The sequence below is a fragment of the Centroberyx gerrardi genome, chromosome 20, assembly GCF_048128805.1.
Source record: "Centroberyx gerrardi isolate f3 chromosome 20, fCenGer3.hap1.cur.20231027, whole genome shotgun sequence".
NCBI classification, from domain to species: Eukaryota; Metazoa; Chordata; class Actinopteri; order Beryciformes; family Berycidae; genus Centroberyx; species Centroberyx gerrardi.
The window spans coordinates 14,032,359-14,058,563 of NC_136016.1; the positions used below are offsets into that span (position 1 = coordinate 14,032,359).

Below are 26,205 nucleotides of genomic sequence, written 5' to 3' on the forward strand. Positions count from 1 at the left end.
CCCCATTCCCCAGTTTGGCTGTTCTTAGGCTGGCTGATTGTATGCGTATGTGTATGCAAACCACCCTGCATTGATTTTTGCATCCCTATGCTCTGCATTAATCTTTGTGACATTTCTTTGCACAGCTTCTGTTCTGTACATATTTTTTACATTCTCTGCATATGCGTTGGCACATGCTGTATCTCGGGGCACATTTTCTGTACGTATCCTATCTCCATCCATGAACATGTTCTGATAATGACAGTGATACTGAGAACAGACAACAATGCACATGCACATCGTTTTTCTGTACATGTAATACCTCTAGTGCCTGGAGTTTTTCATAACGTAACAAGTAGCAATGCACATATCCAAATACAAGGCATACAGTTTTTTATAATGCACATTTATACATCTAGATTCTATGTACATATGTAGGCACTTCTGTAGGCCTGCTAATGTGAATACGATGCACATATTTGCACATCCTGTATATATGCTGTGAATTCACATTTGTTTTCCTTATATTCTCATGTCCTTCTCATAGGATTTACATTGCATCAGTATTTATATATTATACAATGGCATTTTAATATTTTTCATTTATTTCCTACTGCATATACTGTATGCCTTTTATATATATGTATTTTTGTTATATTTGTATTACATACATATTCTGTATTCATTCTTTTTTGCCTTATAAGTTCTACAGATACATCATGATAAAATATGAGGGGCTCTTGATTCTTTGAACCAGTTATTGCCAGCCATCCTGACCTCAGCCTCCCCCCGCCTTGTTTTGGTGTTGCTTTGTGTAATAACATGTCTTGAAGTCAGTAGCCGTGTTCAGCCAATGTTGTCAGAAATGTCACAACAGGCCTGAGGCATCTTGTCTCATGATAAAGGATTCGTTTGGACAGTTTCCCCACATTCAGACGTCAGAAGTGTGTGTCAGTGTCTTTACAAAGCACGCAAAAATGTACAGCAGGTACTTACTATTTAAATATGACATGAACAGTGAAGAGTGTGCACAGTTTCTGGACATCTGAGGAATGCTATTGCATTTCTGTTTGGTTTTAATTTATACTCGTCCGTACCCAGTGGTGGAAAAAGTACTCAAATCCTTTACTTAAGTAAAAGTAGCAGTACCATAGTGGAAAAATACTTAATCAAAAGTAAAAGTTCTGCATTCAAAAGTTAAAAGTAAAAGTATAAAACAGTATAAAAGCATTAGCAGTAAAATGTACTGAAATATTAAAAAAAAAAGTACTCATTCTGAAGAACGTTAAGACTTCTTTTAGAACTGCATTATATGAGTAAATTATTTTGGACTAAAATGTCAACTGGAACCTTAAAATTCTCCAGGATGAGATAATTGTAGAGTAACATGGAAGCTCCATTTCCATTTCTGAGTTTGATCGTTTAGGAGAGAGAAACGGGAAGGCCCTGTTTTTAACATCATTTAAATAGCAAAACCACACAAACAATTGACAGTCTAGTTACGCATACACTGTTGATTGTAGTGGAACTGACAATTCTCTACAAAAATTAATCTATACAGGCAGCACATTATTTTAGATATCATTTTAGATATCTTTTATTGAAGAAAAATGCAAGTTGCTAATTCTTCTTCCTCTCCTTGTGGGTCGGAGTCAGGGCATTAATGATTCTTCGAAGCCAGCTACGCTTCTTCTTTTTCTTCTTCTTTTTCTCCTCCAAAATCTCAGTGATGTCCCTCTCCAGATGAACAATCTTGTCCATGAAGCTTTTATCCATGACCCCCTCTTGCTCCTTCTCCTCCAGGGCCTGCTGGATGTCGTTTTTGGCCCCGAGGAGACTGGGGCTCTCCTCCTGCCACTGGAGGAGGTATTGCTGCTCATCCTGCTTCAGGGCGGTCGTGATGTTGGTTTCTTCATCTCTTTGCTCCTTCTGCTCAGTGCTGAGCTTCTTTTCTCTGTGGAGCTCCGCTTTTAGCTCCTCTATTTTAGCCTGAAGAGCCACCTTCTCCTCCTGAAAGGCCTCTATCTTCATGGCCCGCTGCTCTGCATCTTGCTGGTCTTTCTGTAGCTGGAGCCGGAGTTCTGAAATATCTCTCTCTTTAGCCTGAGTCTGCTGGGAGATGACTTTATTCTCCACTTCAAAAGCCTGGATTATGAGGGCCTGCTGCTTGGCATAATTTTGAGCTTTTTGCAGCTCAATCTGGAGCTCAGGAGTTGGAGAGTTATTGTTCTTAGCAGTCTGCGCATACCAAGTCCTGTTGGGGAAGGTCTTCTTCTCAGGAACAGAGGCATTGTGCTGGATGGCTTGCTGCAGAACCGTCATCTGGACCTTCTGCATCCGAACATGAAGTTGAAGGATTTCCTCTGCAGCCGTGGCAGACTGAGTCTGCTGGCAGAGGGCATTCTTCTCCTTCTCAGCAGAATTCAGTTTGATGGCCTTCTTTAGGAGTTTCATCTGCTCCTCCTGCACCTGCAGACTGAGCTTTACAATGTTATCTTCCAAAGCCTTGGCAGCCTGGATCCGCTGGCCACCAGGCTGGATGGCCTGCTGGTCCACATCATGCTGGAGTTTCTGCAGCTGCAATAGGAACTCTGGAAGCCCTTTCTGGGCCTGTTCCTTGGCCTGTTCCTGGGCCTGTTTCTGGGCCTTTTCCTGGGCCTTTTTCTGGGCATTTTCCTGGGCCTGTTTCTGGGCCTGTTCCTTGGCCTGTTCCTTGGTCTGTTCCTGGGCCTGTTTCTGGGCCTGTTCCGGTGCCTGTTCCTTGGCTTTTTCCTGGGCCTTTTCCTGGGCCTGTTGCTGGACCTGTCCCTGGGACTTTTCCTGGGCCTGTTCTTCGCACAGACCCAGGTTCAGGAACTGGGTCTGGTTCTTGGCCTTGCCAGAAGAGTCCAATGTCCTCATCGTCTGACATTCCTTGCTGCTCCATTTCTTCTGGGCCTGGGTCTTTTCCTGGTTCTGGACAGAAGAGTCCAGGCCCTTGACCAGCTTGAAATATCCCTCTGCCTCTATCATCATCTGATGTTCCTGGCTGGTCCATTTCTTTTCGTGGAGCTGGGAGCTTGGAGTCTGCCTCTCCACAGGGGGTGGAGCCAAAGATTAACAACCACTGATGTATACAAAACAAATACATAACAAAATGTTACAAAATAATTGCCACACTAAGTGTTGCATATGAACTTAAAGCACCCTTAAAGGCATTAGGCAGTGGGAATTTGAGGAGGGTCACAAAATCATTAAAGGTTTCTAATCTGCTGATGCATTAACCTGTAAGAAGTATTTTGTATGTTATATGTTGAACTACTCCATATACTGTTGGGGGTGTAAACTCTAACAATGCAACATATTTTATGAGCTTCGTATGATATGGATGTAACACCTTTTTCTGCAAAGTAACTAGTAACTACAGCCGTACAAAAAGTACAATATTTCCCTCTGAAATGTAGTGGAGTAAAAGTATAAAGTCTCACAAAATGGAAATACTCAAGTAAAGTGCAAGTACCTCAAAATTGTAGTTGCAGTAAGTACAGTACTTGAATTGTTAATGTACTTAGTTACTCTCCACCTCTGTCTGTACCTCTACCATTCAGAGACTGTTTCATATTTTGAGAAGTGAAAATGTCTAGTTTTGACAACAAAATCAAACAATCTGTCTAAATGGGATGTAGCACTCTGTGGTAGAGATGATTTGTTCTGTTGAAGCAGCTTTTTTTCTGTGTCACTACCATTGGGGGAAGGACTCTTGAGGGCACTGGCACTGATACAATTTCTCTGCCCTCCAAACGCTAGGTGTTAGCCAGTGGCTCTGCCTCGCTCTCAAAACTACTCTGCACGTTAAGCTGGGAGGAAAGGTGCAATAGTTAATCAGGAACTGCTCCTTGAATGTGGAACAGTTAGGTCTATTTCTAAGTTTAGGGATGTATGAAGTTGGCTTTGAGGTATTTCTACCTCCTGCTGGCTACACGACCAGCTATTCTGACTGAGGGCATGAGAATGCTTTCAGTTTTTTTTTTGAGAATTCATCTCTTTTTAAAGTGGAACTATTGAGGTCAATTGTCACCGAAACTCTCCTAAATGGCTCAAATAGCACAAGCTTCAATTTGCTTTACACATAGACACACACAGCCACACACACACAGACACTCACAAATTACACTGTCTGTCAGCAATATGCATTCACATTTTGGTATTTGCTGAAGTGCTGACTTGTATGAAAATATTGTGCCACCATATCCAGCGACGTGCCTTGACAATCAAGCAGAAAATGCAAAACCTGCTGAAATATGCAGCTATCAGGAGACATGACATTGCCCAAAAAGTGTTGACGGCAAATTTCAGCTCTCTCCATTAGGATTCATGTAATACACTGTCAAGATGTGCGTATGATAATGTTAGCAGCAGTGAACTGCATAGTAAAGCTGCTCATAATATCTTGCATTTTGAAGTTAAGCTTTGAGGGATGACGTTTCCCTCAACCACAAAGCCTTTGGCTTCTTCCTATAGATCAATGTTTGAGCCAATGTGATTTTGATAGGTGGATCAAATTGGTTACTTTTTGAGGAGTCAACAGAGGGGTCACATCGCCTGAGGTCTCAATAGGAAATGACGATCCAGGAATCACTTCACACAGTAAAGAATTTGTCAGCTGTTGAAATATGTTGCCCATTGAAATGAATTTATTTTTGTGCCTACAATGTGTCATTGCTGCATCAGTTGAAAAAGAAGGATTTTCTACAGTAATCGAAGTAATGAATAATGAAGGTCAAGTCAAATCCTCTTTACCAGATTTTAGTTTGCCATTAATCACAACTGAAGAGTTAAGTGCTATCTTAAATCATGAACTGAATACATTCACTGAATACATTATAATGTATTGAATAGATTGGTTAATTTGAATACACTGGTTAGTTTGCCTTTTTTTTTTTTTTGCTCTTACTTTTAGCTTGTCTGTTTGAGCGGTTTGAATTACATTGATCAATCAGATTCTGAAGAACTTCCAGAGACCAGTGAATTCTGGCAAGTATGTCAAGAATGATCGGAGAAGAAATCTCTGCCATTCTGACTTTAGAGAGGACAAAGCATTGTTTCTTCAGAAAATTGATAAATTGAAGTTTCAGAGACTTAGTTGGTCAGAGCCGGCGTGTGGCATAAACTTTCTCTGTCGTCGTTTAGGGCCACAACCGCTAAGAAGGGCCACATAATGGAAGTATTATGTTTATTAATGGTGGGAGTAATTTGATTGCAGTGTTTTGGGGCCACAAACACAATCTTGATTAGGGCCACTAAAACTCTAGGGCCGGCTCTGTATCTGGTCTTTGTCATTTGCACTAGTTCAATCACAGAAAAAAAGTAGCAGTCTCTGGAAGAACAGTCACAAATTGGACTCTAGGGAGCAGTAAGCAGAGGCTTCAGTGCGCCACCCTTAGACCAGAGAGAAAATATTACAATGGCTCCAGCAATTCTCAATGCAAACTGTACTGAAGTTTCCATAAGCCAGGTACGCACTGATCAAACAGCAGGACATTTCAGATTTTACAAGGTCACCGGTGCAATGGCACAGCCTAGTTCAAATCCTTTTTCATATTTGTAGTTTTCAATAGTTTTTAAACTATTCTTGCCATTTTTATTCGCAATAATGAAGACGCTGATGTTAGCTTGTCTTCACTAATATCTCCCTAATAAACAGCTTTTGAGACATACCAGTTCCTCATCTCTTAAGCCGCTGATGGACGACCCTTCAAGCTCACTCCATCCGCCAGTCAGCCAGCCTCGCTGCAGCTCAGAGAGGAGCACCGAGACAGAAAGCTGCTAATTACTAAGTACACGGGGCGGATAAAGCTGCACACAGACTTCAAATATCAAAATGTGTGTACAGCACATCTGCCAACCGCCATTCAGCGGGTCTGATTGGGCTCGGGCTTATCTCAATGCAGGCAGATGGTGGCAGTTTATTTTAAATGAGCTTGATACAGACGTGCAGAGACCTATGCAAGGGCAGGGGCTCAGTGAAAAGAAACCCCGCCGCACCGGCCGAGCAACACTGATCCTGAATTCTACAGCTCATTTCCCTGCAGATCTGTTTATTTCATCTAGTGTGTTTTTTTTTCCCACTGTACTAACACTCATCAGAATCAAAATTAATTTTTATAGCCAAGTACATCATGTGCACGGATTTTGATTGGGTGTTAACATGCTTTTCATGAGACACACAGCCTTGTCTGCATAGACGAGATACATAGTTGGAAGATTGCGGTGAGAGTCCAGTGTGTGTACAGTAACTCTTGACTGACGCTTTACCAGAACGAACCACACATTAAGTTAGTTGGGTACCAGATAGGGCAGTTAGTGACAGTAATTCGGTACCACTATTAACATTACACTTCCAGATATATTAAAATCTCTGGGTGGAATGTATCTGACAAGCCAGCAGCCTCCTGTAAAGTTCCTGCCTAATATTTTTTGGTGTTGTGTTGTTGATAGATGCAGCAAACATGGGTAAAATAGAGAGATTCACTACACCTGCTACACCTTGTTTACCTGCTCAAGGACAAAGCAACATCATGAATGTAGTGATACAATATAAACAGGAGCATTTAAGGCTATAAAAAAGTTTTCATTAGCCCGCTATCAGTGTTGTTAGTGTTGTCGTTAGTCATTATTATGTCAGAGAACGTTAGTATATTATAAGTGTATTGCTAGTCCCGCCTTCTTCCCCCTTAGCACCAAAGATGTCACCAAAAAAAAAAGAGCAGTTTGCAGATTATCACTTCAAACTTTGCTTTCAGTCATTTGAAAATGCAATAAATCTGCAGTACATTGTTTTACTTCAGTAGTGACTTTTAAAAAAAAACACAACCTTGTTGTTACTTATATATTTTAAAGAACATTGAAATGACATATGTAGTGACATTACAGTGGTAAATCTGGTTTGCAAATGGTGGGTTCACAGCCTCGAAATGATAATGGGTGCGGGGGACCAAAATCAAATTCTGCTTATCGCTCCCATTAGGCCTGAGGCAGCTCTGCTCCGCTTTAGCGTACAGAAACATGTGACAGTTCAAACACATTTACACAGCAGCACATTACATTTCTGGAATGTATGTGGTCGTAGATAGCTAGTAGGCAGATGAATTTCTAAGAATAACTATATGGTTATAATAATTACTGCTACCACTGTAAGCAGCTCTATGTAATCTAAGAAGTTTTAATTCATTTTTAAGTAGCTCTTAGCGTGTGTGTGTGTGTGTGTGAGTGTGTGAGTGTGTGAGTGTGTGTGTTTAGTGCCAGCAGTTTGGTTGTTGATGTGCGGGGAAACCTGATGAATTTTGAGACTCTTCATTGTTTTCGATTTCATTCCCCTGTGTGGATAATAAAAGCTACTGTAGCTTGTGTCCCTTCTAAGGATATAGGAGCCAAGTAATGAAGGTCTGCCATGCTTTTTCTTTGACCAGAGGACACCAGTGCTGGATTTCACCTTCAACAAATTCAATAGAAGTTTAAGGGCCCTGGGGTGAAAATGGGCCCACCGTGCTCTAGTTGAAACTAGGACAGATTACCGCGGGGAGCCTGATCTGGGCTGGATGCTGCACAGGTAGAAATTCTCACCAAGCCTGTGGCTCTGCCAGCTGCAGTTATATGAGTTTAAATAGACAGTGACAGCCAGAGGGAGAATTTGCCTGTCGGCTGCCAGTCGTGGCCTAAATGGACTTAGTCACAATAAAGATGATTTATTTAAAGACCACACAGTGCAAGGCAGGGGCAGCATTTTAAGCCATCATGGAAATTAGGCCTTCACTCTCCACCCTTTTGTTTCCAGTGCAGAAACCTTAGTGGAGCTGTCAGCGGCAGTTTTAATGGATGCTAACACCTCCTCCAGAGCTCATCACAAATGCCCAGTTCTCTCCCTGTTGTGTAAGCAGTGAATGGCATCATCATTACTGCAAAAGCACAGTGCGCTAACCACTTCTGTTTTATGACTCAGAAAAGCCTTATCCTCCATGCTACGATGGAGTGGAAAACATACCATTCAGTTTTCATTATTTGACAATGTGTTTTGCAGGATTAGCAGCAAAACCCTGTCAGAAGAGGTGCTGCTTTTTAGCAACTCACAGTTTTGCACTTCTGCAGTGCATAATCCTGCCTATTTGATTAAACCGTTGGTTATGATTGAGCACTGCTGCAAATAGAAAGATTACTGTTAGTTAAAGATAGAGTGTGTGGGATTTTCGAAACCGCGCCATATAGGAAAACTGTGCTGCAATGACTTATGATGATAAAATATTGCATTGTCGGTCATACAGGAATAGACTGTAAGGGAAGACTGGTAGGTTACGCATCAAAAGCAGCTGGGAGGGGGAATAATTAATTATGCCAATTGAAAGCAGCTCATTGTGGCTACAATTCATAACAGAGATGATTGTTATCACTATAAAGAAAATCTTTTAGTTGCATTTAAAGACTAATTCTCAAGTTCAAAAGTGAGGCAGTTCCTTTAATTGTACAATGTGTGCTTCTTAATAGCAAACTGTGTGATTGAAATGAGATTTACTGTAAATATTTTAGTCCATCTCAGGAAAATAAAATGAGAGCAAGGGTGAGTTGTAACATGCCAATGTTTTGTTACAAGGTCGTTAATCATTGCTAACCTCAACGAGAGTAACAGATTGTGGAAATATAATACAATAATGTAATAATGATATGCTATAATCATGTAGGCCTTGATGTCAGACATCATATAAAACACACAGTGGGCATGACACGTTTCACACAGGCAGGACATATATGAGCTGCAGTATTGTGAATTCATGTGAAAACTATTCTCATAGGAGCATATTAATCTGCATTTTCCTCCAGTTTCCCATTTGCTATTTGTCATGCTATAGATTCTGCATATATTGGCTCTGGCGATGTGTGTCACTGTCTGACTGAATCTGGTGCCATTTGGTCTCCGGTGGTGCATAATTCTTTGTTTTTCTGGCAATATAAGAAAACACTTTGGGTGCTTTTCAGATAAAACGCAGAGACCAAACATCTGAAATTAAGAAATGATTCAGTTGTTAATGTCACAAAGCATCAGCAGCATGCAGAGAAAGATCATCAAGAGATGCTGGTTGTTGGCATCAGAAGTGAGAGCGTGCCTTTACACCACCATGTTGGTTTTGAGTGAAGACAGAGAGGCTGGCTCAGACGGATGATCCTGGGGAAAGCATCAGCCATGAAAAGAGCCAAAACAGCCCTTCGCTCTGAAGCCGTCGCTCTGATTCCCCACTATGAAAGCCTTCTCATCCCCTTTTTTCCTCTTCATCAAAAGAAGCCATTTCTCTCCCTCTGTGATTGCTGTGATGTTGAGTCACCCAAAAACTAATCCTGGAAATAATAGAGATTAAGCTTCTCCCCCAGTTTTTTTTTTTGTTTTTTTTTCCAAGGTGCTGTAATTTCTCTGGCTCATAATCTTTTATCCCTGCTCAATATGAGAAGGTTGGCGACTGTGACCTACACTCCCATCATCCATGAAGAAGCTATCTTCCTCCACTGAGAAAGAGAGTGAATACAGAGTAGAGAGGGTTCAGTTTAATTTGTGGTATTGCATTTATAGCAGAGCAATAAAGCAGAGGAAAATCTAAGGTGATACGACTGCCATTCCTGCCCTGTTATGTAGTAAACTGTTTCACTGTGTGTCTTTATTTCCCTGTATGTAAAGTTATTTTGTATCCTTGGCAATCTACTCAATCTGCTATGATTTTTGACATTTGACCATAAAGATTTCATGTGATGAGATCATATTTCTACAAATCCATACCCAATAACATCTGTCATGAGACTCCTGTGGCAGTACTTAGTTTTAAATCTTACATTTTTCACTCATCCTCTCAGTTCCTTGACATTAATCATATGTGTATTGGAATTTACGTTTAATGCAACCTGGCATGATTGGTTGAAACAAAAACTGTCACCACAGCTTTAGTCCATCCTGTAAAATCCCTGGGATGAAGCTTCTGTGATTCACAAACCTTATGGAAGTAAACAACGTGGTCAACTTGAAAGGGACAGTCCCGTCTAAAGCTTATTCTTGATGGTTTATAAATTCTCACAGATGACGCAGTTCCAGTTTGTTCAGTGCAAAGTGCAGTAAATTAAACGTCTCGCCCTGCTGTGTTTTGTGAATAAGTGCGTAGGAGATTAATGAGATCAATTTCAGATTTGTGTGGAAGAGGGAATCAATGTCCCCAAAAGTCATACTGACAGGCAGATTAAGCACATCGGCCTGATGCAGGAGGAAAAAAACCCACTGCCGCTCATCTGCCTCTGGTGCTCTCTATTTCTCTTCCCCTCCCTCCCTCTCTCTCTCTCTCTCTCTCTTTCTGTCTCTCTTTCTCTTTCCCTCTCTCTCTCTTTCTCTCTCTCTTTCTCTTTCCCTCTCTCTCTCTCTCTCTCTCTCTCTCTCTATGTATCTATCTATCAATCTCTCTCTCAGCTCAATTCAATTTAATGCAATTCACTGTGCTTTATTGGCATGAATGTTACATAAACAGTCTTGGTTGAGTTTCTAAATACAATTGGAATTTATCAAAAACAAAATCAAATCAGTAAACACCTGCTTTACGTGTATGTATGTGTGTGTGTGTGTGTGTGTGTGTGTTTTGCAGGACCTTAGTAATGAGCTACAGGGGTTGCAAGATGCATGCAGGATAAACAAAAATACATGGCATACATACTATACAGTACACTAAACTGTACAGTATTCGATAAACATGAAGATAAGATGTAATATCAATGTTATTGTTTTCGCTGCTTGTCCTTCTAATAGGATTTCTTTACTGGGAAGTTAGGGATTAATAAATCAAAATTTCTTATAGTAGCGTGACCACATAGTCTTTCTTCTTTTGGCAGCCAGGACTTCTTGTGTTGTCCTTTCTCTGTGGCCAGACAGACTGTGGTCACTCAGTCTCTGCTTTGTATCTCTGAGAGTGAAGAGATTCTCTGTCAATTTTTATTCAAGGTTTCGGGTCTGATAAAAATTCACTTTGCTTTGTGTTTGGGTTTGACTTTTCAGTGTTCCAGGTGGGCAGTTTTTGTTTGTTTAATTTATTTGACTGGTTTGTGATTGTGAAGCAAATCTGGTCTGAGGTCAATCCATCAAAGGTGTTATTTGATTGGTTGGGATTCACCTCTTTCATTTGCAGTAGCTGAAATTTCAGTGCGTCTCGACTTGAGATGGAGCCAAAGCTGTTAATATTCTGTTTTTTTAAAGGTTATGATCATATTTCACTTCCATATAAGGCAACTGGTTGAATTACTTTGAAGATTTGACACCAAAGTCTTTTTCTTTCACTGTTTTCACTGCCAGACTAAAGTGACCTGAGACATTTAGCTCCAGGTAATCACAGAACAGTGTGTGCTGTGTGTGGTGCGTTGTTTCCGCTGCTGCTGCTCTAGTTCTTGTTATGCGGGTGACAGAAACGGCAGGTCATCCGCATAGAGCAATAATTCAGCATCCTTGTTGGTTTATCCATTCTCGCTCTCATTTGATTTGATTTTACCTCTAAAGGTTTCAGCTAAGAGTTCCCTCTAAAAAGCTATTCATAAAACTGCTCAGAGCAACTTTTGAAAATAAATTATTTTCCTTTTCCTTTCCTCTGCTTGAACTCCTCTCCATCCCTCCCAGATTTTAGGCATTGTGAATTTGGCCTCAGATTAGTAAAAACATGCTAATGCTCTAGGAGTTTCTAGCCTGCCTCATCCTGCTTGATAAAAGAGAAATCCAGAAGTGAAAGAAGAGGAAAATGGAGGAAAATACTTAATGTAAACTTGACTAATAACTTATACATTGAGTCTAACTTGAATAACAGTATATCTATGGAGAAAAGAATAATGCCTAGGTGATGTCATCACATTAAATTGCTCTTCCAAATCCCACAGAGCAACATCATGAAAATGAGTAACACTCAAAATCACCATGCTTTCCTGTTGCTATGCTACTCAGTATTATGAAATAACATCATGAGACTCATTTTTGAGACTGACTGCATTTACTCTCTGCAGAATTAATTGAAATGTCCAGGTCTTCATTAGAAAACAAGCTAAACCTTTATGGTATTCTATGTTATCGTATTATATGCCATGCCCTCCTTTCATGACATGTTTGTTGCCATTCTTTTGCTATTTGTTATACACAGAATAAATACTTGTTTTAATTAAAGGTTACCATATGCTGTGGGAGATTTTCTTGTTCAGATTTAATAAGGGATGAATGATGAACATGTTAACTGCGGGTTCCCCCACATATCTCTCCTAAAACCCACAGTTAGCGAGTCATCTCCCTTCATTCTCCCTCCAGTCACCCGCTGGCGTATTATTACTATTGTCACCAAAAGACATTTTCCTTCAAGACTTTCATGGAGCCAGTTCCTCCTGCCAGCCAAGCTTTCCCTCAACCCTCTCATCAAACGTCCCTTGACACTTTCCATCCCACCAAGGCCAAGCTTCCCTTCCACCTTCCCTCCCTCACCACTGCCACAGACAAATTCTCCCTCCACACCAAGTCAGGCTCAATCTGTCAAAAGGAAAAATACATCCTAAAATACACTTAAAAAACAAACAAATCTTGCATTTTTAGGCCCATTTTGGTGTCGTTTTCATGGTGAGATATTTCCAGCAGCTACAATTTTTTTTAAATCTCTAAAACATCAACAGTAAAAGTCAGGTTTTAGTGTCAGCCCCTAATAATCAAAGATCAATGGCTTCTTTCTAGACTCACCATTTCCACCAACATTCAACAATTATACAGGGAGAAATCCATCATAGAAGAGATCATCACAGAGAGACCAATTTCTCCACTGACAGTAGCCTCAATAGACCAGAATGCAATGCAGCCACAAGACATGTTGCGTCTTGCGTAAAGGGTGTGACTGTCGCTCTCTTGCTCCTGCTACACTATCAGTATCACTGTTTATCTCGCCACCTACACGCATAACCAACAACTGCATGCAACATGTTCACACCCGTTCTCCGAGGGTTTTTGGAAGGCATTCTGGGAAATGGAGGAAATCACTAACTGAAGTAGAAGTAGATGGGGCAGGTTGAGGGAAAGTGGATACACCAAAAAACATGTCATCACAAAATAACTCCTGGAATTGATGATATATAACTATAAGTGTAGGAGTATCCAAGAGTGGAACTTTCCTTTAAGTCATGATACACACACATTGCGTACTAAATCTCTCAACTTAAGCCAAGTTTCCTCATGCCGTCCACCCCTAGCTGGGCAGATGAAAATGGAGGAAAATACTTAATGTATTGAAAATATCACTGTTCACCTACTGTATATTTGGTGATGTAGGAAGGCATAACTGAAGGGAGAAACTGAGCAACAAACACAAAGGCTGAATCCAGATGTATGAATTCATTTCATACATCTGCTTCATTCATTTTCATTCTAATTTATATACTCTATACTTCCATTAACACATGACCATTTAGATTTTGCAATCCCAGGACATTCAGTTGTTTCCTCTTAGTAGGAGCTTCAGCATACAGAGATTAAACATTCTGCAATCACTATGCTTATGTGCTGTGTTTTATTGTGCATCTTAATGTGAGTTTTAATGTTCTCTAGGTCTAGACGAAGGTCAACGCTGCGGTGTTCTTTAAAACATGGGCAGTCTGAAAGCATTTCCGCCAACCAAAATTAAATGTGATGAGATGAGAGCTCATCTGGAAGGAGATTTCGAAACAAAGTGTCTCCCCCAAATTGCTGTGGGACTCATGCAGAATGTTTACCTCAAAACAGATTTCAGAGGGGGGCTGCGGAAAGATAAAACGATGCACACAGGGAGACAGAAAATTGGTCAGGGAGAAAGATAATGTTGAAGAGTAGAAAAAATAGATTCAACGGGTTCCTATCAACGCAATCTGACCCAACCGTTCCTTTTTCCCTTTCTTCCTGCTGACTGATCACATTTACAGGACCTGGGAAGAACAAAAATGCACAATCACAGAACATTTCAGTGCTGCATTTGAAAGGCCAGATGGACTACGGACTAGTAAAGTCAGAAAAAGCCACATGGGCTCTCATCGTTTATCCCCCGCCACTGCCAAAGTCATCAAAGCATTACTGAGTGAATCGTTCACTGTGGGATTGGGTCCTGACCTTAAACGCTGTGTGCCATATTCTGTCTATGTCCCAGTGTGAGTGTTAAGGTGTGAAGTTGTTTCCATATGAAGTAGGGTGCAATTTCTATCCACACATGGCTTATATATACAGAATCTTGACAAGAAGGATCAGGAGTTAACAGTGCATATAATACTGCAGACTCCCGATTCTTCCTATCTAGATTCTGCCCCCATTTTTCTAGGTCAGTGATTGTCGACCCCTAATTTAGTCCACATTAGGACCCAAATCTGAGTATATTTTTATTGTTAGATATGATTTTGTCCAGAATTCCAAGACTATCTGTATTGTAGGTAGAGAGATAACAGTGAAACTATCATCAAAATAGTCATTCTGCTACATTCTCTAATTGTTAACTTCTTGTAAATGAAATAGTGGTGAAGTTTAACAAATCATCAATTTGCTGGGGACCCCCTGGAACCCCCTCAAGGAACCCTTGTGGTCCCTGGACCCCATGTTGAGAACCACTGTTCTAGGTGACTTCGTTCCGGCGTGGAGAAGAAAAAAGTCAGTTCTCACTCTGATGTGCTTGCTAACATGTGATCCTTCCTGTGTTGGTATAGGTGCGCTGTCCCAGGGCCAGGTCCACCCCCTCCTGGCCTCCCTGCCTCTGCCGGGACGACCCCTCCAGCCCCAGACTCATGCCCAGCTGGAGCTCAAACACTTCCTGCCCCTCAGGGTCAATGGCTCCTCACCGCTCAGCCTCTTCCCCAATTTCAGCACGGTGAGATGGCACACAGGCACAAACACTCTGTACACATCGCACTCAAGCTTAACCTGAGCCTGAAAATTTGATCCCAGCCCAGCCAGAAACCTGAAAATGTTTTGTCCAAAAGCCCTGAGCAAACTAGAAGCTCAAACTAATCTCCCTTCACCACCGCGCTTTATGTTCTACAGCAAATACTATGCAGTAGGCCTTTCAATCAGAGCATGTCTCCAAGCAACTTCTTGTCTCGTTCAATCAGAGAATTAGCCTTGCAAATTAGCGCTGACAAATTGCTCATTATTAACCTGAAGTATGTTAATGAGATGATAGTTTTGCACTTTCTGTGTCAGCTAACTCACCAGTTCAACAATTAAGCCAAATGTCTACACACCATACCAGGGCCACAGCATAAGAACATATTAAAATGCTTTGTAAGTAATTAATCTGAGCATGAATTAAAACCAAAGTTGAAACATATGTGCTCCGGAATTCCTAACAGGTGCTGAGAGAGAGTGGCCAACTCTTACAGGGAACATATTTAAAGTTAAATGAGATTTTACCTGTTTCTGAACGAAGGGTTTAGTTTCCTTTTCCTCAAGGTATAGCAAATATTTGTTAAAATCACAATCACATCATTCTATTCTATTGTAAAGCTAATACTAACTATGAAACACTAATCAAATATAGTAGGCTTAGGAAGAGATTATTAGTGAAATACATTAGGGAAGTACATTACATACAATACATACATTTTCTCACCACTGTATATGTAACATACAGTATATTACCTCTATATGTTGCTCCCCATCGTCCCACTGTCCCATTATTTTTATTAGGATGCAGAAATGGTTCAGTGGGGCTAAATATTGTGACAGAAAAGGATAAGTCACATGCCATTTGTTGGAAAACAATTCGACAGGGAAAATATACATGTTGATTTTTAATCTGTTTTTTAATCTGATTTCTAATGTTTTTCTTCACAGGGCGCTTATCACATTGTGGGGAAAACGTTTTAGTTAAAATGGCCTGTTGGCATTCCTCATTGAAACAATTGGTACCACTAGCTGTATACTGCTAAAATGGCAAGGTATCCCTTTAAGGCTCATGGATGTGTTTGTAACTCTGCAATAACTAGTTATGGAACTAAAGCCTGACAAAGAGGGGGCTTGACTAATTGCTCTGCATGGTTGTTGGCTGTGTTGTTGTTGTGTGTGTGTATGTGTGTTTCTGTGTGTGTGTGCACCTACCAGATGGACCCAGTGCAGAAGGCGGTGATCAACCACACGTTTGGTGTGGCTCTGCCCAAGAAGAAGCCCATCATCTCCTGTAACATCTGTCACCTGCGCTTCAACTCCACTGTAAGTCAGTCAGCCAACCTGCTCTTCCAATCTCAACCCTGCTCTCACACCAGCTGCCCCCCCTTCACCCTGTGTGTGTGTGTGTGTGTGTGTGTGTGTGTGTGTGTGTGTGTGTGTGCATACTGAATACATTTGTGCAACATATATGACAAAATAATGTTTTCTAACAACCACAATCCAGGCATTTCTGGGTTCCACTTGACAGAGACTGCGAGCGCTGCTGCTAAATTGAGGACGCTGCAAAATTGAGCATTAAGTAATTAAAAAAATGTTGTTTTCGGGGCTGCAAGCAAAAGTTCTCCCATGAAAATAGATTGGAGTTCTTTCAGTTCCCATCTGGTAAAGCTGAAAGATAGGCCTGGATTAACGGTTAAAGCACCACAAGGAGCTGGAACAACGTTTGACTCCTCAACTTATATCTGCCTGTCTGTCTGGTTCGCTGCAGTATATTCATTAGTTAAATCATATCAACGCACTATGCATCTTTTTATATGATAAAATGATGGAAGGAGCATTAAATCAGCCTTACCTCACTTTACTGACAAGCTGCAAGGCCCTCTAACCCTCTTGATGCAAACTGAAAGCAGGGATTTCTATACATAGATGAAAATACATTGTTTAAGACACAAACATGACTGATGATATTCATTAATTATCAATTTAATTGGTCTCAGCTCTCTGGTTCCCTAGTTGATAGGCTGCCTTAATCTCTTCTATGGAATATACAATAATGTTTATGATAGATAGATAGATAGATAGATAGATAAACCAGTTCTGTTTTTTGTGAAATTCTACAGAGCTGAACTGCTGTCTATAGGGCATCTTTTGATGATCTCTGCATTCAAACATTTCACACCCCGTACAATATATTTACATGCTGTTGGTATGGAACAGCATTGAGGCAGGCTACTCTTTGCATAATGCCCTCTCCTGTCCTATCAGTCCAATCAGTAACTTCCCACCACTCCTATTTTTCTACTTGACCACTGGATTCTGAGAAGAAACCAGTTGGCTAGTCCTATTGCTTTTTTTCTCCTTATCACGCCTCCCAATTCATATTCATTTGGCTCCTGTTCCTATGGAGTTAGTTTATACATATTTGCATTTATATTGTTAGGAGGAACCTGGCGGAATGACAATGACTCTTCTTTGTGTGAACTGTGGAACTTAAAGGAAGCTGGACACTGGCACAAGCCCATTATATTGCCCTAAATTCCTCCTCTTTCTCTCTCTTTCTCTCTCTCCAACTCCTAAATCTCGGACTTCGAGGATGTTGTCAGGAGTCTGTTTGCTAGCTAACAGGCTCTCTCCTCCTCCCCTCTGTGTTACCCGCAGCTGAGCTGAGAGTGCTGGTTGACCCAGGCGGTGGATGCCAGGTTGCAGGCAGGTACCAGGTCCCAGCAGGGGGCAAAACTGACTAGCTGGAACTGGACTGCACATAGAGGCCCACGGCTGCTAAACTCACTGAAAAAAACAGCATGAAAGATTCAAGCCTGAAGGATCAAGTGCGACATTCTAAATTTGCTGCCCTTTTGTGGAGGACAATGGTTGCTCATTGTGTATGTGGAGTTTGGGCATCAATGATGTAAGAATGCATAAAGCTGCTTGAATCCAGGTCAGCAGGGGCTAAGCAGTCCTGACAGTCTCCTTCAGGTGTCTTGATTTTGAGGATCTTTGTTTGTGGTTTTCTTGCCGTCCCGGGACACTTAATCCACATGTTATTCTCGAAGTTACTATGCTGGTACATAGTAAACATGTTGGCATACTACACTGGCATGTTAGATAGTGTGGTAGTATGCGGATGGGAACAGATTCATCCCTCTGACTCGGTTGCAAGTCACGCTGAATGGCTAGTGTGCACTGACATTCAACGTAGCCAAAGGGGTCGTACACCCTTTGCCCGGCCCGCTCTTCCCCACCACACACTTTGACCCATGGTGGTGACCTTTCTGTGTGTGTGCCAGGCTAAGCTTTCGGCAAAGTGTTGATGGGGAGACTTGTGCCCCTCCACTCTATGCACACGATTACTAAAATATTACCTCTACACGCTGTGGGTTTGAATGTGCATAAGCAGGGGCTATACTGTCTACAATGTATGCCTGGAAACTGGCATGGATAATTTAGGCAATGCCAAATTATCTGACAGGCTCGTGTGAATCAGCCAGATGCTTGATATATGCCAAATCTTGTAACACCGTTCCAAACTCAACCACCCAGCTCTCTTTTGGTTTAAGTAGTGCATTGGTGTCTTTCATGTACAGAAAGGCATTGGTGTTGCATAAATTTATTCCCTGTATAAAAGGTTTTGTTTGCTGTGTACACATGACATCATGGATAAATTGCTCAAAAGTTATTTGAGCTTTTCACATGCCAAGAGCAGGTGATTTATCCTCAATTATCTCTTCATTAGAAGCGTCAAGATTTTTATACCCCATTAAACCACCAAGGGGTCATTTTTACAGACTGCATTTTTCTCAAAAATGTGGAAAATCACAACAGCAATAACTTTGTTTCAGCACAGCATACCTGAAAGTATAAAGAGTGCCATATTATGTATTATAAGAAAACTATCTATGAAAGAACTGAATATGAAGTGGAAATGTTATAGAATTGGAGCTGACACAAAAAAACGCCTGAAGCTAACTAGTGTATGTACAGATTTGATATGTGTGTATGTATGGAAACATTCACTCATAACCAAGTGTGTGTGAACTACCAGATAAATGTGTTTTGCTTCAATTGTTTTGTTGTTGTTTTTTTATTCCAATATAACCATTGGTGCACTGGTAGTTGTTATCAGTAGATCTTCCGTAGCGCACGTCTTGCTTTTCTGCAGGCATCCGGAGCCATTTTGGGATTCCAAATCTGCATGCATCTGTTGTCACACTGCTACAAATGTGTTTTCTCCCTCTGAGAAAGACACAGAGGTCATTTTGTGCTGGAGCAAAACGGACACGGGCCATTTTGTGTCAGAATGCATCAGTGGAAAAGATGAGCCAGTGAGCTGAGAGGCTGGCCATGAGACGCCATGAGTCAAACTGATGCTCATTTGTCCACAACTATGACGATGATGATCAAGATGATGATGATGTGACTCTTCCTCCAAGTCAAATGCTCAATCGCATCATTTTCTCCAATGCCATGGAAGCATGAGAAACCAACGCAATATTCACCTTCATCTGTAGTGCTGGAAATACGTAGTAGAAATAACACAAATACACATGGGATCAATCCATTAAAATTTAGTTTTTCGCCTCATGGAATACGTAATGGAAAAATGCTTTATGGTCCTCCTGGATGCTGCATTTTTCAATATATCAATTCCATGTGAAGTGGAATTCTATAGCAGATGGAGAAATCATAGTCCATAAGTACATATTGATTTCATACGAATCCTCCACTGACTTACTGATGTCAGTGATTCTGTTCATATACATTGACTTGCTCCTCTGCTTGTTTTGCTTGTGTGTGTGCATGTGTGTGTGTGTTGTGGCCAGACCCAGGCGGAGGCCCACTACAAGGGTCACAAGCACGCTCGCAAGCTGAAGGCCTTGGACACCCAGAGGAACACACAGAGGAACCGGCAGAGGATTGGACAGAGTCCCTCGACCCCGGGGAGAGACAGAGAGAGAGACAGAGAGAGAGAGAGGGGGAAGACAGGAGGGGGAGTGGCACTGATGGACGCACATCTGACAGACATCACAGGTATCAATCTTTCCTTTTTTAAAGGCTCTCTCTCCATCCTCTGAGTAATTACTGGCAATCGGGGAGTCGTAAGCACTTAGCAGCTTGGTAGCTGCCACTCAGCTGGCTAATTACTAGCTATTACCTGTCCCGCTATCATTGGGTCTGTCAGATGGGTAATTATTCCCATCAAGCAAAGAAGGCCTGCAAGATGAGATGACTTGAAGAACTTGAATAGGGATGCCAGTTGAAGAGGGATGCCAAGTGGCTTTGCTTCCTTTGCTTTTTGTTGTGGTTCTAAATCAACAGTGCCAACACAACATTCACTGAGATGTGTTATGTCGTAATGTCCGTGACTAACGTCCATGTCATAGACTACACTGCCCCAGTTTGAGCACTATAGTAAAAGGGTGGAGCAGAACAGAGAGGAGAATAACACTTTTCTTTATTTATTAATTCACTTTTCACCTGTGTATAATTTTTTCTTTTTTTATTTGTACATTTTATTTAGTTATTTAGTTATTTGGCCACAGTAATGTTTTGTTAATTATGCTTTTCAATATTGTCTTGGTGTTTGTCTAATTGTCTTACTATTGTTGAAAAGCAATAAATACATTGTTCAAAAGGGTGGAGCAGGTGGAGGTAGGAAAAGCCAGCCCTTATTGCCTTATATAAGCATAAAGGACACCTGCTTGTAGCCCGAAGCCGTGGCTGATGCTGCTGGCTGAGAATAGCATTATGCCGCTTATGCACTGAAATTCACGCTAATATCTTCCTAATAGCATAGTTATTTTAAAGAATTCACCATATGGGGGAAGAAATTAGTTAGAAGAAATAAAATTAGCTATTTTGACTATAATTTTGACTTGAATTACTGAATTACTGACTTTATATTCCTACCTAGAAGATGTGCTTTGGTCCCATTGATTTGTATTGAGGTAGGTGGAGTTTCAAGTTGTTCTGCAGCCAGCCAGTAGAGGGCAGTAGAGGGGCCCTCTCCCCCAGGACTTCTGCATTGGCTTCAAAAGCCAAACTAAGTTTTGGCCTTTGGTCCATATTTGAAGTATTGATTTATAGAGGGTACTAATGTGTGTAGAATTAATATATCGATTTCAAACCAGTGGTGACATCCCAAGTCAAGAAAAAAAAAAAAGAAAAAAAAAGAAAAAAGGTAAGCTGTTATAACAGGTTCCTAACATATTCAGGCAATTCAGTTTTGGGGCTTGACTTGAATCTAAGCAATGGATAATTTTCACATTCATAATGTGAAAGCTATTGTAAGGTTGATGCTTTCTTCAACAAAGAGTAAGGACTTGGCTCTCCTTACTCCCTTTCAGTCGTTTGTCAGACGGCTTCACATTGTACCTGACTAAAAGAATTCTCCATCTTCTTTTCTGTTTTTTTATACTTTGTCCGGCTTTCCTTTTTTATTATTGATTTTCCCCTGCCCATTTTCTTCCAGCACCTATCAATTTCCCTCTAACCACATAATGATAGGTTTGTTACATCCAGGGGTTGCCATGGTTGTTGATTGATGGTGACAGAGGGAGCTTGAGCAGAGGAAGCGAACAAATGACAGAGAGAGAAAGGACAGAGAGGCAGAAGGATTGAGGGACAAGGAGGAACAGAGATATGGTCAGAGAAAAGGAAAGACAGGGAGATGGTAGAGGAAGAAGAAAAGTACATAGATAGGATGAGGAAGAGGAAAGGTAGTGTGAGGGACATCTCACACTATCTATCTATCTATCTATCTATCTAGAATGCATATATTGTCATGCCATTATAAAACCATGTTTACAGTGGATTCATGTTCATGAGTGATTCATCCATAAGAGAATACAGTTGCTAGCATCAGCTTGTAAGCAGCAACTAAACTAAACTAAAGATCAGATCTAATTTTTTGCATGCACTATGCAAAGCAGGCAGGTAGGTGAGGAGGTGGCATGTCCATCTATCGTCAACAAAAACAAAGATGGCAGGTGTAGGGTCACCAGAGGTGAGGCTGTGTTCTACGGCTCCAGTAGGATGCAACAGAAACATTGATGTCATTTTTGTTCTAATCGTGTTTGAGCTGCTGTGAATGCAACTACAGTGACTCATCTATGTGATGACTGGCGGGAGCGAATCATGTTGGAGACCTTCAGTGAATCAGTGATGACGTTTCAACCCCGTGGGAGGATACTCCCTCACTAATGTGAACCCACTGTAAGGATTGCATTTACACCTGGCTGACGCTGGCTGAGATCCGATCATAATGTGCGCCATCTGGCAGATGGGATGCCATTCCAATGGAAATGAGAGCTGTGTGCATTTACACCTTGCAGTAACATGCATTTTTCCGTGAAGATATCCAGATATAGATCAGATTTTAATATCAGGTATAAGTGGGGTCACAGTGCAACTATACTATATAGCTGTCTGTCTGCAGGTCCAAGCACCTCTTCCCAGCCAGCGCAGCAGCGAGCAGAGCAGAGCCAGGGGAACACGCTGGCACCCGCTCCTGCCTCACAGCCCTCGTCCATGGACACCTCCACGCTCCTCTCCCCTCAGCTGTCCCCGCAGGTCTCCCCTGGCTCGCAGCTCTCTGAGCTAACTACAGACAGCGCGCCCATGGAAGGCTGCAGTCCCGGCCCCAGTCCGGCCCCGCACTCCGACCCTCAGGGAAACTCCACCGGGGGCGAGGAGGAGGGGGAGGAGACAGAAGAGGCTAAGGAGGCCAAGGGGAGCAACACAAAGCAGCCTCTCCACTGTCCTGTGTGCAAAGTGACAGTCAATTCCAGCTCCCAGCTGGAAGCTCACTATAGTGGTATGTACTACAATAGCTGCAGTATTCATTAGCCAGTCATTCATTAGTCACTCAGTGTATTGGACACAAACTGCACACAATCTCAGAATTTATCTTTGCAGTAGCTGGCTTCAAAAACCCAAACAATCCTGCTAACTGGTCTCACTTGCTCTGGCAACCCAGGATTTTTCAATCCAACTCAATTCATATAAAAGTTGTGGGGTTTGTAACAAATAGCCAATGGCATGCAAAATGGACAGATCCAGAGCAGCATATTTAAAATAAGATGAAACTATTGACCCCTGTGGGGTAATTAAGTCATTGCAGTGGCAAACGTAATATGATTCAGTGGGGAAAAGGAAGTAGAATATAAAAATAAGCAATACAAATGGTAGAAAATAATAAAATAAAATAAAAACAATAAAAGCAATAAAGTAGACTATAAATAATTATGGGGTTATGTAAACATATGATGCCTACTATTTCAACATGTCAAGTAGACTGTAAAAGTGGGAATTATGGGAAAGAAATTGATTATTAACATTTTTGCTCTTCTCCTAAGAAGAAAAACTATTAAAATGAATAAATATGAGCAATAAAAAAAAACATTGTAACAGTGAAAAGTAACACTGTTGCTGCTGCCAAGGCTAGGGAGGACTGCTGGAGGAAAATTACAGATAGTGTGAATGCGCAAGTAAATAGGCTTATCACTGCCCCGGCATTAAGGCACATGGGCTTTTCATTGATACAATATTGTGTCATTGCATTGAGACAAAAGATTGTACTCACAAATTCGTCTTCATGTTCCCCAGAGAAAGAATTTCTGCGCACTTAAAATGCAATAGTGAGCTTCATTCATTATTGATAATTATAGTCAAAAGTGAATGATTCTGACATTTGGTCCTCCCCTCTGATTGGTGGAATCAGGCTCCAAACACAAGCAGATGCTGGATGGGCCGAACAGCAGCCAGTCACAACGCAGGGTCAAGATGACGTCATCGCCCCGGCCGACCTGCCGGACTAAGCAGCGAATGGGCAGCAAGAGCAGAGTGGGGGTGGGCGTGTCCAGCCAGCCCTTTAACTGTGAGCTGTGCCAGCTGTCCGTCAACTCAGAGACACAGCTGAAACAGGTGGGCGGGACTTCCCCTCGTCTCCCACTGACTACCCACTATTTATTTTATTTCTTTGTTTGTGTTGGACTAACTACTTCCACATTCAGTTATACAGATGTTCAAATGTTCATGTACTTTATGTGCTGATGTATTTGACTTTTTGATTCTCTGTATACTTTTTAAAATATTTAACGTTTCTTTTTATTTATTTTTACCATAGATATGAATGGTGTAATGTTCAGAAATGCCAGAGTGAATTGTTGTATCACTTGCTAGAAATGCACTCCAGCTGGAGTGATACCTGCAGTATTAAATTCATGGCAGTCAATGCAAAGACACTTCAGACATTTCCACTACTACTAATCCTCCTTCTCCTCCTCCTACTAGTCCCTCCTACTTCTCCTCCTGCTCTAACTAATATTCCTACTACTCCTCCAACTACTCCTCCTCCTACTACACTTCCTACTCTTACCACTCCTACAACTACTCCTCCAACTATTCCTCTTCTTCCCTCTGCTCCCACTGCTACTCCTCCAAGTACTCCTCCTCCAAATAATCCTCCTACTACACCAAACAGAGTATAAATAGGGGAAAGGCCTGACCTTAGTATTCTGCCAGGTAAAACAACCTTTCCTTTCCTTCCAGCACATGAGCAGCAGGAGACACAAAGAGCGTTTGGCCGGGAAACCTGTCAAGCCAAAGTTCAGCCCCTACATTAAAATCCAGCCCAGTGCTGTCTTAGCGGTAAGGACTAACCACACACACACACACACACAGTTAGGAAGTGCCTTGCTCATTGACAACTCAGGGTAAGTTGTCAATGGAGGGGAGAGTCTCATTCACCTTCCCTACCCGGATGTCCCAGCATGTCAGGGGGTTCGAACTGACAACTGCGGGCACAAGCATCACCTCAATCTGCGGGTGAAGACCCCGAACCCGAGCCCCATCCCATTCTTATCTGGGATATATTAAGGCCCGTCCCAGGAGCTGCCAACAATCCACCCCGGCCTTCCACACACAGACCACATGACCACAGACCACACTATTGTTGGCCTTGTCTGAATAAGCATCGCTCCAGAGGATTAACTTTAATGAACAGATATGTTTCACACGTGTTGAAAAATACCAGCTCCAGATGGAAGTCATTTGAGGACGTCTTTTAACATAGTGGAATAAAGTGGAGATGGAAGGGTTATCCTCCCGGTTCAGCGAGCAACTGGCATTTCGTTCTCAAGTCAAAAACGCAAATGACAAAGCAGTGTTATCATTATTATTATTACCACAGTATTTTCCTTTGTGATATATTACTTCTTCTCCAGACGTTTCTGTTGGATCTCTGCTCTAATTAGCTTGCAGTTCCTACTGTTTGCTGAAGAGGTTGATGAAAGTCATGGATTCCACTTAATGTCCCTTTAACTATAGATTTGTTAAATGGGAAGAACCCATGCTATTTTAAAGTTGGTGCCTTGATTCAACTCAAGCTTCGAAAAGGCTTAAAAATAAAGCTTATAGTTTGATACGCCAACCTTACAATAGAAATAGAAAATGAACTGCAGTTCTGTTCTAAAGAAGAGTTGTTGAGAAAAGAAATATTGCAGATCTCTCTCAGTAAATGACACTTCTCTTAGTTCTTGAGTACATTTTCTTTCCAGACTGTGAACAGGCATCTTGTCTTGTGTGTCTCCCCATCCAGACTAAGCTGGCCCTGCAGAAGCATCTGTCCAAGGCCCTGCCGGCAGGGTTCCTGGCCAGTCCCTTCAGCCCAGCCGCCCTGTGCACCATGGCCTCTGGACCCCTGGCCCTGCGGCCGCCACCCAGCCCCACAGCCTTCATCCAGGGCCCCCTGATCAGCCCCACGCTCTTCAGGCCTGCCCCAGGACCTCTGAGAGCCACACACACACCCATCATCTTCTCTCCTTACTAGCTGCGAGCCTACTGTCTACGAGCCAAGCTGAGCTAAACCTAGCCTAGTCTGGACGAGGTCAAGCTAAAACACGAGAGCCCCCGAGTGATGTGAGTGACACCAGGACAGCATATCAGCATGTCCAGTTTGGCAGGTTCAGGTCACAAGTGCAGTGTCCAAAATCCCCCGGTGTGGAGTGAGATCTCAGTACTGATGGACCACAGTGTCTCACCCGCATAATGGAAGGTCCATCGCTCAGCTGTTCCCTCTTCAGAAACTGTTGAGTGCATGCTCCCTGGGGTCTGGACCCCGCTGGAAGCCATAACGACAAGCATCGTTTAGTTTTATGAATAAGACTATGATAGACAAACACACTAGGCCTGTGTAAATGTTACTTACTAAGTGTCTGTTGCCAAAATCCTATCACTTTGAGAGCTTTCTAGTTGTACTCTGGGAGAACAAGTACAAGAGTCCTATCCTGTTTTAGATTTCGTCACACAAATCAAGGAAA

The 26,205-nt window shown here is 41.8% G+C and overlaps 1 protein-coding gene across 1 annotated transcript in view; it reads left to right on the top strand.

The window, feature by feature from the left end:
- Nucleotides 1-25,715, top strand: part of LOC139928013 (zinc finger protein 385C-like) — a 43,347-nt gene extending 17,632 nt beyond the window's left edge. Inside the window, exons 2-8 of the mRNA XM_071920352.2 lie at nt 14,710-14,870; nt 16,103-16,210; nt 19,708-19,915; nt 22,323-22,700; nt 23,607-23,809; nt 24,437-24,535; nt 25,485-25,715. Of these exons, the coding sequence (XP_071776453.1) occupies nt 14,710-14,870; nt 16,103-16,210; nt 19,708-19,915; nt 22,323-22,700; nt 23,607-23,809; nt 24,437-24,535; nt 25,485-25,715 (1,388 nt within the window). The remainder of the gene's footprint in view (nt 1-14,709; nt 14,871-16,102; nt 16,211-19,707; nt 19,916-22,322; nt 22,701-23,606; nt 23,810-24,436; nt 24,536-25,484) is intronic.
- The last annotated feature ends 490 nt before the right edge of the window (nt 25,716-26,205 follow it).